The sequence below is a fragment of the Salvia splendens genome, chromosome 11, assembly GCF_004379255.2.
Source record: "Salvia splendens isolate huo1 chromosome 11, SspV2, whole genome shotgun sequence".
Lineage (NCBI taxonomy): Eukaryota > Viridiplantae > Streptophyta > Magnoliopsida > Lamiales > Lamiaceae > Salvia > Salvia splendens.
Genome location: NC_056042.1, coordinates 5,125,678 through 5,140,278, shown reverse-complemented (window position 1 = coordinate 5,140,278; position 14,601 = coordinate 5,125,678). Strand labels below are relative to the sequence as shown.

The 14,601-nt window shown below is 35.0% G+C and overlaps 2 protein-coding genes and 1 pseudogene across 2 annotated transcripts; 1 reads left to right on the top strand and 2 right to left on the bottom strand.

Annotated features, from left to right (window-relative positions):
* Positions 1 to 667: 667 nt before the first annotated feature.
* LOC121756555 lies at positions 668 to 2,581 on the bottom strand (annotated as a pseudogene).
* Positions 2,582 to 3,353: 772 nt separating this feature from the next.
* On the top strand, positions 3,354 to 6,603 carry LOC121754335 (probable alpha-amylase 2; the record flags this gene model as incomplete). The annotated part of the gene is given in 10 exon segments (XM_042149711.1): positions 3,354 to 3,492; positions 3,579 to 3,713; positions 3,716 to 3,804; positions 4,183 to 4,328; positions 4,417 to 4,529; positions 4,765 to 4,853; positions 5,016 to 5,138; positions 5,453 to 5,488; positions 6,059 to 6,157; positions 6,230 to 6,603. Coding segments are annotated over 10 exon segments (1,161 nt in total), but the record flags the coding sequence as incomplete, so codon positions are not given.
* A 72-nt stretch (positions 6,604 to 6,675) lies between these two features.
* On the bottom strand, positions 6,676 to 10,436 carry LOC121756556 (chloroplastic import inner membrane translocase subunit TIM22-2-like). The gene is made up of 5 exons (XM_042152124.1): positions 10,164 to 10,436; positions 7,604 to 7,668; positions 7,453 to 7,525; positions 7,315 to 7,368; positions 6,676 to 7,006 (listed from the first exon to the last, which is right to left on the bottom strand). Exons 1-5 carry the CDS (start codon positions 10,351 to 10,353, stop codon positions 6,795 to 6,797), a joined length of 594 nt encoding a protein of 197 aa, XP_042008058.1. The 5' UTR covers positions 10,354 to 10,436; the 3' UTR covers positions 6,676 to 6,794.
* Positions 10,437 to 14,601: the final 4,165 nt, after the last annotated feature.

Sequence of the window (14,601 nt, the reverse complement as noted above, 5' to 3'; positions counted from 1 at the left end):
TAAATAAATCAAATTAAATAATGTCGTTTTTCATAAGAAAAGTAAAAGTGAGTCAAGATAGTACGTAAAAGTATAGTATAATGAGAAACAAGTGAAACGGTTGATCATCTTGATTGAAGATTTTCATGTGTTTGCTAGTATTTTTTAAATCTATTTTAACTTTAAATAGTATTATGCAGTGTTGTAAACTTGCAGTACGTATTCAATAAAATGTATACAAGATAGCCAAGATAAAAAATAAAATAAAAAATACTCAATATAGTGTTATAAAACCGTGAAAATTAAGACATACTTACCTTAACTTAATGCTAGAGATATCGGCTGCTGAGGATGCTGCTACTTGACATAAAATTTGTGTTGTCAATTCACGAGGTATAGTTTGAAATCTCCTCATCCTCATGATTAATGATAATTCTATGCGTTTTGGCTTCTGCAACTTGTATAGGAGACTACACTTTATAGGCGATTTGTATTAGTTTTAATTAGGGATTGATTCCTAATCAAACCCCAACATGGAAAATAGTTGAGTTTATTTTAGGAAATTTTTCTTGTAATTATGAAAACATTATTCATTTCAATTTATATATTTTGGTTGATTCTAATACACTTTTAAATGTTACGTACTATAAACCGCAGTGAAGTTCGCAATTAAACTTTGCAATTTCTGTAACCAAAAAAGAATATCGACAGGTTACAAGTTAATTTAAAGAAATAGAATCAACAATATTCATAACTCAGCACCAAAAAACATAGTAACAATCAAGCCAAAAAAAGGATCTAAAACATGAATACCAAGAAAGCAACAATATATAACAATTAACAACCTCAGCCAATTAATACGGTTTCCCTCACATAAAGGAAAAGAAATGACAAAGACACTTCAAATTTAACTACTTGCACCCTTTCCTTTCTTCTTCTGAAGTTTCTTCATGTAAAATTCCAATTCCTTGCCCTCCAAAATATACCTATTTCCAGAAGAAGAAAAAAAACATTTAAATAAATCATTAAAAAGCAATGCAGATTAAAATCTAAAAACTGGTTAAGAAGAGAGGAAACACAACATAATTAAGTGGCTCGAAACATAAACGTTAACAAATAAAGAAACCCTGCTAGATTCACATTTAAATCATACACTTTGACTACAAATAATGCTAATGACATGAAACCAATCACGGCAGACACATCACCCGCACAATGAACAACATGGACTGGAAACGGTCATAGAACAATCTTATTGCCTTAATGCAGGTCGTAATGAAACATGTATTGCCTAGAAAATTCAGGTGTAAACACGTACCCGTCACATCGGCCGCACTGGCCAGGACGAGAGGCAATTGCTGCCAACAGACGACCACCACCAAATTGTTCTTCAATATGTGCGTCGATCTTTCGGTCCTGCTGACGTTTCTCTAGTTTTCTCTGAACATGGTTGCTTTTCTTTACCTCTTCAGCAGCAGCTGCCTCAGTGATTTCCTAAACCGGGAAAGAGCTAAAGGATTAATACTGCTAATTATAATTTCCAAAAAACATCAGCCAATCTATTAATAAAAATAACAGGTCAGGCAAGCTGTATATTGTGCAGATAGCAAAGATATACCTCTCCTTCCTTCTTGGCAGCAGCCTTCTTCTTGCGGCCGATTTCAACTCCATAGTGCTGTAGGTACCACTGCTTGAATGGTGCAGCATCAACTTGGACAATGGCACCCTTGACCAGAGTTTGTGTTCTGACCAGCTCATTGTTTGATGCATTGTAAACCACATCGAGAATACGGGTCTTTCTGGTTACAGCTTCACTACCCAAGAATAGTTTCCAGTATCCAACCTCAAGGCACGCCACTTCACATTGCCTCCCCGAACTCTCACCCTTCTCACAGTCTTGTTGCTCGACAACTTTGTGTTGGCCGGTTGCCTTCCGAGCTCATACCTAGCAGCACACATGGTTATAGCTACTGACACAACATAGCTCACTAGATCTATCTGTCCATATGGTTCATATATAGACTAATTTTTAAAATATTCAGAATTTTAGAGCAGATACCTAATAAGCACTATATACGATTATAGTAACTAAAATAGAACACAAGGCATAGCATAGTCAACTGTCTTTTTCAAAATAGTAGTATGATTTCCGATCAATAGATTAGCATCAAATAATACCGCAGCCCTAAATAATCGATCTATGCAAAATTGCAACGAGTAACTCAATTCAAGCAATTCAGAAAACAATAATCAAATTCAATAAAAAAAAAACTGAATCAAGGAGAAAGGAGAGAACGTTACTTTCGCTTCTTCCTCCACGCCTTCTTCTTTCCTCCAGTTGCACGCCTCTTGTGCATCGAATCCCGTGAGATACCTGCGAAAGGTGAGCATTTTTTCGCGAAATCAATCGCCGACGAATTGTACCGATTGGATGTTCTCAAAGTGAAAGTAAAACAATGTTATTACCCATGATTGACTGACAGCTCCGCCGGATTAGGGTTCCGACGTGAAGAAATATGCAGAGCAGCAACCGTCTTCTTCTTCTGCTTCCTAAAGTCTAACCTAATATTCGTATCCTGCACCTATTTATGTTTATAACTTGTTATTGGGCTCTTTCTTGGCTGAGATGTATATAATTAAATAAATGAATATTAATTAATTAATTTATTTAATTATTAGTATAAAATATTAGAAGTAATATAGGAGTAGTAGTATTGATATTACAAACATGACTTTCTTTTTTATTAATTACTACTTTTCGATATGATATTATCAACATAGGTATTCCTATGACATGATTTATTTGCAATAACAATAAGTCGATAGTAATACTTCTAGCAAATAACATTTATTAACATTTATTTTTGTACTTTTTTTATTCTCACACTTGTTGTTCTTCATCTTTTCTTTTATTTACTTTTTTCTTTCTCTCTTTAATAATCAATAACTTGAATGAAGGAAGCCCCTCTTCTTTTCCCAACTACATCTAGATGGAGTTTCGTTTCTGCCTTTTTTTTGTGGCTGCTTACTTTTCCAATTTAGCAATGAATTGTGAATGCTACGCGTTGGTTGAATTGCACTATTGGGTGGGATCGCTATTTTCGTTGACGGATTGAGTGTTATTGGCTAGTTCTCCTTGATGTTGTTTTCATATTCTCTACTCTGATCAAAAGAAAGTACACAGTTTTCTCACCCTTCTGTTGGTGATTTAATGTTTTGTGGTTATCTTTAACTAGGGATCCCCAGCTATACGCAGAGTGTATTTATGTTAAGTCAGGGATTATTCTTCTCTCAGGCTCTTGATTTAGTTTTTCAAATACCTAAAAATCGAAACAAAGTGGTAATTTAATCAGATAGTCTCTATATGGTGATTATTTGCTTTGCAGGCCTTTAATTGGGAGTCTCATAAACATGATTGGTGGAGGAACTTAGAGCAAAAGATTCCTGATATAGCAAAATCTGGTTTTACATCAGCTTGGTTGCCACCACCAACTCATTCATTTGCACAAGAAGGTTGATATGGAAATTGATGATTAGTTTTATGCTATTTGAGTAAGCTATATTACTCATTATGCCAAAAAATTTCTACTGACTGCCAGGTTATCTTCCCCAGAACCTTTATTCCCTTAACTCTTCATATGGTTCTGAGAACCTGCTCAAAGCTTTACTGAACAAGATGAAAACACACAAAGTAAGAGCAATGGCTGATATAGTTATAAATCATCGAGTTGGGACCCACAAGGGCATTATGGAATGTACAATCGTTATGATGGAATCCCATTATCATGGGATGAACGAGCTGTTACTTGCTGCACTGGAGGAAAGGTGATTACAATGCTTAGCTAACAAGCTTTAATAGTTCTACTCTGAACTCTGAAGTAAGGTTGAATTTTCCATAACCCATCTGAGTATTGCAACAACTTCTTATTAATATATAGTGCTTAATCCAATTACTTGAGAAATGTTGGTCTGTGGGGCATACTCGGTATGCAGATTCCTGAAGACAGCTGGATAACTAAATACTCCATTCCTTAAGTTGGCGAGACACATTCATTAATATCTTAGTATGAAATTACAAAAGTTTTTTAACCTGAAAACTATGGTTAAATGTGATAGAATTGTATGATGATGTCTATGTTATTTCATGTTAATAATTGATAATTCTCTAACACACTAACATTCTCTGCATTGATCAACCATTAGGGGAACAAAAGTACAGGGGATAACTTTAACGGGGTCCCAAATATTGATCATACACAAGACTTTGTAAGAAAAGACATTAAAGACTGGCTACGATGGTTAAGGAATAGTGTTGGGTTCCAGGATTTTCGCTTCGATTTCGCTAGAGGGTATGCACTACATTCAGGTTTTCAAGAACTTCACACCATATATATTATGCCAGTCCTTTTCAATTCATCTGTTTGTTCACCTGTCTAGTTATTCTCCAAAATACGTGAAAGAATACATCGAGGGTGCAAAGCCGATCTTTTCTGTTGGGGAATATTGGGATTCTTGCAACTACAAAGGGACATATTTGGAGTATAATCAAGGTATAAGGTTCTTCATAAATACTTATGAGTTCTCTAGAGTATTACATTTTCGTGAATTTGCTAATGCAGAGCTCCATTTCCTTCTCTTTTTTCTCTAGAAAATTAAGTTTGATTGTTGGAGTTTGCCAGTTGTTAGTTTCTTTCTACTTTTTCATCAGTATTTCTTTTGTAATTGTTATACTTGTTTGTTGATCTCGAAGGCCTTTTCATTTTCTCTACCTCAATTCTTTTGCAGATAGCCACAGGCAAAGGATTATTAACTGGATTGATAGCACAGGACAACAATCAGCTGCATTTGACTTCACAACAAAGGGGATTCTGCAGGTAATTTATTTATTACTTGTTAAAATTCTTTAAGATTCTTTTTCCTTTCTCATTAGCAGCCAAATTATGATTTTAACTGTTTCCACTGTGCAACAGACACTGAATTAATCACTTCAGAGTTCTTTCATCTTTCTAAATTATATGTTATTGTATTGCTTTTAGCAAGCTGTTAAAGGAGAACTCTGGCGCTTGCGTGATCCTAAAGGGCAGCCTCCAGGTGTCATGGGATGGTGGCCTTCAAGGGCTGTCACATTTCTAGATAATCATGACACTGGTTCGACTCAGGTAATAATTGTTCTTACCAATGAGAGTGTGAGAAAGCTGTAAGAAAACTTTTAGGAGATGCTCTGCTAGAAACATCTCTGCCTGAATATGTAGCTGCCAATATTCGTTTTACACCTATCTACCGGAGCTTCACCTACACGATTCCCTCAAATTTCCCTTCTTTAGTGATATAGACGATTTGGCTGTAACACAAACTTCACAGTGATTCAACCTTGCCAAAGTAATCGCATTAACACACACACACCTTCATTCAATCAGATATTACATTATCATTAGTCAACTTTTCTTACTCTGCGACAATTGTTGTTTGTCAGGCACATTGGCCATTTCCATCGAATCATATTATGGAGGTACTCTTCATAATTTATCTGAATTAGTTTATCTATTTCCATAATAATCTTTTGTTTACTTTCTTTTATCCATACAAGTGTTATTCGTTTTCATACTAGTTCATATTTCCTTTTAACATCTTCTAGCTAACATCTGCTATCAATCAAAGCATTTAATAAATTGCCATAAACTTCATAACTGGTTCAAAAGCAATTTTAAAAAAGGAATGATGACATGTCACATTGTCACTAGACCTGCCTATGAAGTTCCTTTTGATAAATTAAGTGATTTTACTTGGGACATCATTATTCGAACACAATTTTTCTAATGTTTATATTACCTTCAGTGACTTCTAGCGCTACATAACAGAACTACATCATTGCTACTTAGATTTTTGTGTCGATACTCGATTTGTTTGAACAATGCACAAACCTATATGGGATTGTATAGAGTTTACTTCCTTATGCATGATTTTTGGATTTCTTATCATCATGGAAATTGGCACAAGCATTTCTCCATATTGAAACTGAGTTCATTTTTTTTTTTGGGAAAGCTTGTTATGTTTTAATAGTTGGTATAATAATACACAGGGTTATGTGTACATACTCACACATCCAGGGATACCTTCTGTATTCTACGATCATTTCTATGACTGGGGTAGTTCATACCACGACCAGATTGTGAAGCTGGTACGCCTTTTAACATTAATTTCCACAGTTCTAGCATTTTGTGACATATTCTAATCTCACGTAACTTTGCAGATTGGTATTAGGAGAAATCAAGGAATAACCAGTCGGTCACCAATAACAATCCTAGAAGCACGGCCAAATCTTTATGCTGCAAATATCGGGGATAAGATAGCCATGAAGATTGGAGATGGATCGTGGTCTCCTTCTGGAAAGGAATGGACACTAGCAACTAGTGGTAACAGATATGCTGTCTGGAGGAAGTAGTTATCGGGTCCTTCTAACCCGTAAGCGATGCTAAGAGACAGGACTAGTTGCATATGTTGATGTGTGTTTCTCTCTAAGTTCCCGCTTTGCCTTTGCATATATAGCACCGGCTTTGTTAAAATAAGGCCTTCATTGGCTATTTATTTGATGCTGGAAATAAAGAAGATTGTTATTATTTGAGACGAGGCATCTACTTCTTCTATTGCATTTTAATTTCATATCAGATTCCGTTTGTTGAATTTCTTTAGATTGGATAGTATATATGTAGATTTATTAATCGCAAAAATAAAAGGAAGCCTTAGATTTAGCTCTGCTACAAAGAACAATTTAGTTCCAAAGTTCAAGAACTTTACAAAGTTCTCCATTGCCTCTCTCATTTTCTTATGGAACGGCAAAATGATGCAAATGACTCCTTCAGTTCATTTGGCAAGGGTAATGCCAATGGAGGAAGTACACCATCATGCTGCCGGTTGAACCTTGTGGAAAATGGCTGAGCGAGGGCGGCTTGCTGCTTGTTGAGACCTTCGATTATGAATGAGAAGGCCCCAAATGTGAGGCAGCTTTGAAGTAGAGCTTGCGGTGCACCTGCACAAATAAACAGCAAAATGGGTTAACGACTCACAAATGCTTCTCATGTGCAAGAACAAACATTGATCAACAACAGAAATTCATATTTACTAAGAGCAACAAACATTAGGTGTAAGGTGAACTGAAGAAAACAAATACAGGCATGAGAATAGGTAACTAAGGAAGTGCATTCAACTATTGGATTTTTTTTACACAGCAATGGTATGTAAGCACAGACTAAAAGGATCTTAATTATTCTTGACAGTTACGGATGTGAAGGCGGAGTGCCGTGATGCAATATAAAATATTGAACCCGGTTAGAATACCTGGGAAGCTTAGTGCAAGGCCAGTGCAACAACCAGCAACCCCTGCATTTATGACTGCAGAGAAAGATCATGTTAACATAAACACATGGAGTTTTGAGTCTTGGCCAACCAACATGTCTACACAACGAACCGGCTTACCATCATCTTTTCCTCGCAATCTCTTCACAATGCAGGCAACTAAACCGTGCACTCCAGATAGAACTGCAAATGTCTATGACAAGAAAGAATCAGAAAGTCCATCTTCACGCGCAATGTCAAAGAATAATCCATATGAATAGATTATACACACCTTGGCAGAAGATCCAGCTTCTGCAAATGATCCCTTTAAACCCTTCTTCTTAATTAATCCGACCCCTACAACATGAAGACTAAATTGTAAGGGATTCACTATCTAGAGGTACATTGATACGAGTCTATTATTATTATTATTATTATTATTATTATTATTTAGTTTAGATATTATAGGGATTTGCATATCTTTTTCTATATCTTTGTTTTCTTGTTCATTAAGTCAGTAGCATTATAAATAGGATAGACTGTTATCTTTTTTATTCATTCAATCAATATATGAAATTATCATTCTTTTGGCTCAATTGAGTAGCAAACAAGAAACATCTCCTAAGGTTGCCGACGAGGCTGATCTCGCGCTCAACCGCCCCTTTTTGCCGTCCAAGTCACGACCCAACGTTGGGCGCTCGACAACGACGACATCTCGTTTCTTGATTTTGTGTGGAAATCGACGTTAAGGAGGACGGTCCTTAACAACTGGTGCTTTCATCCAGAGCTCAGCATCCTCCGTCTGCGTTCATCCATATCCCCAAATAAATCACCACCATTTCTACCGCAACCACGATTTAGTCCGTCAACATGTCATACGACTACGCCGGCTATCGTCGTCGTCAATACGACTTCCCTCAGGCCACACAGCCATTCCGTCCCTACCAGCCGGCCCAACCTCGCCGTGTAACCAGTTGGGACCCTCTGAGCAGCCGGGTGGAAGTACTCCGCCCGCCGTCGTGGCCTGATCCAGAATCACCCTACGTCTCACACCACTTGGATCCACCTGATCGTCGCCCACGGCCGAGATACCAGGCCATCGGGTGTCGCGATCGCGCGCAAGACGCTTGGCCCCGACACCGCGGTGGCTACGTCGAGGGGGGTGGCCACCTATCTGATCGCGGAGATCATCAGACCCAATTAGGGTATGATCGCTACCCGACAACTGCAACGCAGCGACACCGCCCAACGTGCTGGGACCCACCAGCGCAACAGCAGGACCGCGGCTACCCGACCGTTAACCGGGCCCGACGCTCGGAGACGTGCTGGGACCGACCTCGCCCTCGGGAGGAGGTAAGAGCGCGAGTCCAGCCGGCCTCCCACCAGCCCCGCTACTTCACCGAAAAGCCAACGCGGGACCTGTACAGTCAGCCCGCATGTGTGACCAGTCAAACTCCGGAGCAGCCACGCCTGCCGCTAATACGGGTCTCCCAGGCGGAGAAGTCAGAACGGTCCAGGTTGGGTCTCTGCTGGCACTGTCCCGAGAAATGGGTGATGGGACATGTGTGTAAACAACGCATTCTCTGTTATGCAGATGATGGGGATGAGTTTGAGGAGAACATTCAAGATGAGAATTTAGCCGAAGGGAAAACTGATAATACTCCCACGATAGTATTCGGTGATGATGTTCCCAATGACATTACCGATGTTCACAATGATGGCGCTCCTCTTGATCTTCCAAACAACGAGTCCCCTGGAGAGTTCATCAAGAACAAAGGGATTGTCAAGAACGACAATGAGTCACCGCAAATGCTCGTTGGGGTATATGATGAGAAGATTGGTGAAAATGAGGAGACATTGCTAGAAGATAAAGAGAAGGATGGTTCTATTGGTGAAGTGAAGAAGATAACCGCATCGTTCAATGTTGCTCAAATGTCATCGACGGAGGTTACGAATTGTTAGTTTAAGAGAGGAAGTGTTTGCACTGGTGTAAGGATAACTGCCTATTTCTACGTGGGTTTCTTTGATGGCAATGTCCCAAGTATTGATCATCGTTCGACATCACTCGACGTCGATACACGATTCATCCCTCCGTGCAATGACACGCCATATTTGAGCATTCTTGGAGGTGATAAAGGGAGACATTCAGCTGTTCGATATGTGTTTGATCCAGGAGGAGACACCTCGCCAAGCTTTTGCTTTCAACTCTCGTCTTTGGTTCATGGTTCCCACCTTAAGGACAAGGTGGATTTTAACCGTGGGGGAGTTGATACGAGTCTATTATTATTATTATTATTATTATTATTATTATTTAGTTTAGATATTATAGGGATTTGGCATATCTTTTTCTATATCTTTGTTTTCTTGTTCATTAAGTCAGTAGCATTATAAATAGGATAGACTGTTATCTTTTTTATTCATTCAATCAATATATGAAATTATCATTCTTTTGGCTCAATTGAGTAGCAAACAAGAAACATCTCCTAAGGTTGCCGACGAGGCTGATCTCGCGCTCAACCGCCCCTTTTTGCCGTCCAAGTCACGACCCAACGTTGGGCGCTCGACAACGACGACATCTCGTTTCTTGATTTTGTGTGGAAATCGACGTTAAGGAGGACGGTCCTTAACATACATATATATGATCATCACATATAACAAAGCCAATAGAAATTGAAAATCAGTAGAATACTGTCAATTGATCCCACAAAAGTCAATTCTGTATTGAATGTTAAATGTCATGGTCGCTTCGAAATCGCAGTCAGAGCAGCATCACACACTCTCAACAAACGCAATTGTGCTATCTAATGTGTAGGAATAAGGCAACTCGATGGAAAAGATGAGTAATTGAGTACCGTAACCAAAAATGGAGCCCATTACAGCACCGGCGGCGGAGTCACCGGCGAATCTGAAGAGGCAGACGAGAGGAGGAGTCGACGGATTAGCGGTAGCCAGGGAATCGGGAGAGAAACTCGAATCGTGAGCTGGAATGTTCTCGATTTCCGATTCTGAGTCGGAATTTGAAGAGTTTTCCGGCATCGACATTGAATCAGGATAAACTAAACCCTATTAAATTCGATGAGCTAGGATGAAGATGACATGTTCATGCATAGGATAAATGAAATGTATTTTCTTCTTCGGATAATAGGATATTCAAAAATGATACTGTCATAGGATAAAATAACTACTACTAATAATTACTACTTTCAAAAAATATTAAAGTTTATTAATAAAATCAACTTGATACATAAAATTGAAATTTGTGAAAAAAATCTATATACTACTACTAATAATTACTACTTTCAAAAAATATTAAAGTTTATTAATAAAATCAACTTGATACATAAAATTGAAATTTGTGAAAAAAATCTATATACTTCCTCCTCCATCCCAACCCAAGTAATTATTTTTTTCAATTATTTTGCAGAAATAAAATAAAGTAAAAAAATTGAATAATATAAAAGAAACTATTTATTATATTATTCTCTCTTTTTATTTTACTTTTTTCCATTTTAATTATTTATTATCTTTTTTTAAAATACACGTAATGAAATAGATATACCCCTGCCATCTATCAAATTATTTCATTGTTTTATCTTATTCATCAATTAAAATTAGTGTTATTTATTATTAATTTTTTTATCATTTTCTAAAATCAAATCACTTTTATTAAACATAAATTTTGAAATATATTAAAGCATCTGCAACGCACGCAGAAGATATGTTTTGCTCAAGGGCAAAATGATATCGGAAAACGTTGCAAGCACCCCACCCTCCCCTTATCAACTCCGCTCCCAAAAGTTATTTTGCTTATTTTGTTTATTACTTATCGTTTTTTTTAATTAGCTCAATCGGTTGAGAGCTCATTTTATCTATATTTTATTTTTCTTTATTATTTCATTTTTTGTTTATTTTGTTTTTGAAATTTTCAATAATTTTCTTCAATTATAATTGTTGAATTATTTATTATTTTTGTAATTACATTTAAATTTTAATTACGGTTTTTATTTTGATTAACTAGATATAATTGAATCAGAATACATAACAAATACCCCGTAAGAAGAAAAATATGGATCCATAAATTATTAAGAAAATGAATGATGGTTGTGGACTATATTTAAAGTCCATAAATAATACTCAACTATGTGCACTTAAAATTGACCACATTGTGAATGATGCAGGATTTAATGTGAAATTGGTAAAGTAAAAGAGAAGGGAAAAGAATAGGAAAGAAATAGTGTTAGTAGAATATGGAGTCCATATTATTAGTAGTGTTTAATTGCGTTAAGTAGCAAATGTGGGGTCCTTTTTCAAACTTGGTCTATTTTTTGTGGACAACCAAAAATGGCAAACATGATCTATTTTTCATGGAAGAGGGAATATTATTTTCTTCTATCTCTTAAAAATACTGATGTATGAACTATTTCTAATTTATAATGTCTCTTAAAACTGTGCATTTTCTAATTTAGAAAAAAAAATTCTTTAATAAAGTGTGACTTATTTCCACTAACAATACTTTAATCATTTTTAAGGCAAATTGTCAAAAAAATTATGAACTTTGGTCAAATTCTAGTTTATCACACAACTTTCAAAGATGACCAATTATATCATAACTTTGACATTTTTCTTAATTGTCTCATAGTCTATGATTTAGGTGAAATTATGTACTCCATCCGTCCCATAAAAATAGCAAATTTTCGGACGACGAGTTTTAAAATTGGTAAGTAAGAGAAAGGTAGAAAAAAAGTAATTAAAGTAGTATTGTTATTGGAGAAAGAAGCCATCTCATTGGGGGAAATGGGTTACCAAAATAGAAGTGTGTTATTTTTATGGGACTGACGAAAACGGAAAGAATTCTCATTTTTATGGGACGTTGGGAATATGATTTTGGCAAAAATCATTTAAACAAAACATTCGACAATTTAAGCAACATCTTTTAATATATCTAGTTAATTATGTCTTTAATTTTTATATATGTACGCATTATGTTGATACATTCATAAATACAATATTATTATATTTTTTATATGGATTAATTGAGAAAAATGTAAAAGTTATTATATAGTAACTGACTATTTTTAAAGTTACTGGATAGACCAGATATGTTCGGGGCAAGGTCAAAGACAAAGAAAAAAGCAAACATAAAAATTTTATATCCAGATAATAGAAAATTAGTCGCATGGAAGAGGCAGTCGATCGACCCCTCCCACCCCAGATCCGACATGTAATGTATCTTTCTCTTGCATTTACTACTATTTATGTTTCTCATACTACTTTTAAATCTAACATGAAATTAAGGGATTCTTCTGGTTCCCCAGTTACAAGCTCGATCAAATTAAAAGTATTACTCCTATAACTTACTATAAGCATGTGCATAGTGACAAAAATAAAATAAAATTTCCATTAGTTTATGTATCCATTAGTATTTTCAAAATTCTATAAAAATCTAAGGTTTAAGTCTAATACTAGTCACTAATAAAGATGCTCGATTCTTTACCCAAAAAAAAATAAAGATGCTCAATTTTTTTTAACAACAAATCAAATTTTTATATTGATATACTGTGTACCTCAACCTCAATATTCAATAACCAAACATATTGTGTCATTGCAATCGTAACACAATCTTTTAATTATTTTATTTTATATTTTTCAACTCAAGCATTTCAAATCTTTCGTCAAGTTCAGTCTGATTTAATCAAACAAATATTGTTTCATTGTTGAAAATGGGGGGCGTATCAATTGCAAAATGTCAAATGTAATTGCTCGTTTCAATTAAAAGGTGTGTGAAACCTATAAATTTGAGTAAACTTTTTCTTATTTGAGGCAAATGACTCATTTGAACAATAACTATAATGAAACTATGAAAGTAAAAATGTGTGGTTGGGAAAGACACCTTCAACTAGAAAAGTCAATGATTTTTATCCTTACAAGATTTTATATACATATTGTTTCTAGAAAATGCTGGTTTCTTTAATTCATATAAAAAATTTGATGTTTGGGCATAGTAGCCACGAAGTCGACGAGTCAAAATTTGCTGACTATATTTAAATAATTTAGGATAGTTTAAACAAAGATTGGCCACTAATCACTCAAATTATTTTCTTCGACAAAGTGACCGTTGTGGCTTTTGTGGGCAGATAAGACAGAAAGACAATCAATTTGTGATTCAATTATGAGATTATGTCTTCAAAATTTAATAATTAATTAACCCAAGATAATACTAATGCTCATCTAAAAGTATACTATTATACAGACTGAAATGGGAAATTATTTGTCAGCAACAAGTAACAACCAATAATTACATTTTATATATATTCATTAAATATCACTAACTTTACTTGACAATGAATTTTGTGAATAAGTTTACTAAGTTTCAATATTATAAAAAGGGAAAGGGGAAACAAACCGAGAACATTCTACGCCCATCATAGAAAATGAAAGGGTGATGCTAAACAGTCATAATGTGGGCAACCACACAGGGATAAATTAGTAAATTTTGTATGTCAATTAATAGATAAAATATTAATTATAGTTAGTGGATAAGTTGAAATTACTTATATAGCCTTTTCTTTATTTTCTATTTTAGAACTCCCTCCATTTTAGTTTGTCAAAGAGAGAGAACGCGTATTTAACTTTTGAACTCAAACCAACATTAATTACTACCCAATTTAATTGCAAAACATTGAAAATTGAATCAAAATAGACAACGCCTTTATCTTGATTCGCATAAAGGAAATTGAGTCTTACAATTTAATTTAGGTACTAAATTTAGGATCTTAATTATTATCAAGAATTTAAAAAAAAATGATTAAATTTAACAGTTTGATTGATACTTATATTCAATTGAATCATCCGAGATTTCAATTGTTCTTATATTAAACTGAATCATAATTGAACAGTTTAATTGAATTTTAATTAGATCCAAACGAGAATTTATGCTTTCAGTTAATCTTATATTCATTTGAACAATTTAATTTGATTTAACAATCCAGTCAAACTTGTATTCATTTTAAATTCAATTGATTTTAGATCCAATCGAATGATTGGGAATATTTTGATAGTTGATTCAGTTTAACTACTCAAATGAATATTGGTTTCAACAGGAATAATTAAATTTAATTTTAAATTTAATTAAATAAATAAGTTGATTAGTTACTAGATTCGGTTTGACAATTAAGTTGAATTTTATATCTATTAAATAATTCAGTTATATCTATATTCATTTTATATTCAAATTATCATAGATCCAACCGAAGGATTCTGATATTTAATTTGAATTGAACTATTTATTGA

Excerpts from the sequence above, each read along its gene's own strand:
- LOC121756556 (XM_042152124.1), bottom strand. The coding sequence starts at position 10,353 with ATGTCGATGCCGGAAAACTCTTCAAATTCCGACTCAGAATCGGAAATC. Across the intron at positions 7,669-10,163 it reads GGGCTCCATTTTTGGTTACG|GGGTCGGATTAATTAAGAAG; the intron begins GTACTCAATTAC and ends TTCATGTTGTAG. Across the intron at positions 7,007-7,314 it reads CCTTGCACTAAGCTTCCCAG|GTGCACCGCAAGCTCTACTT; the intron begins GTATTCTAACCG and ends TTATTTGTGCAG.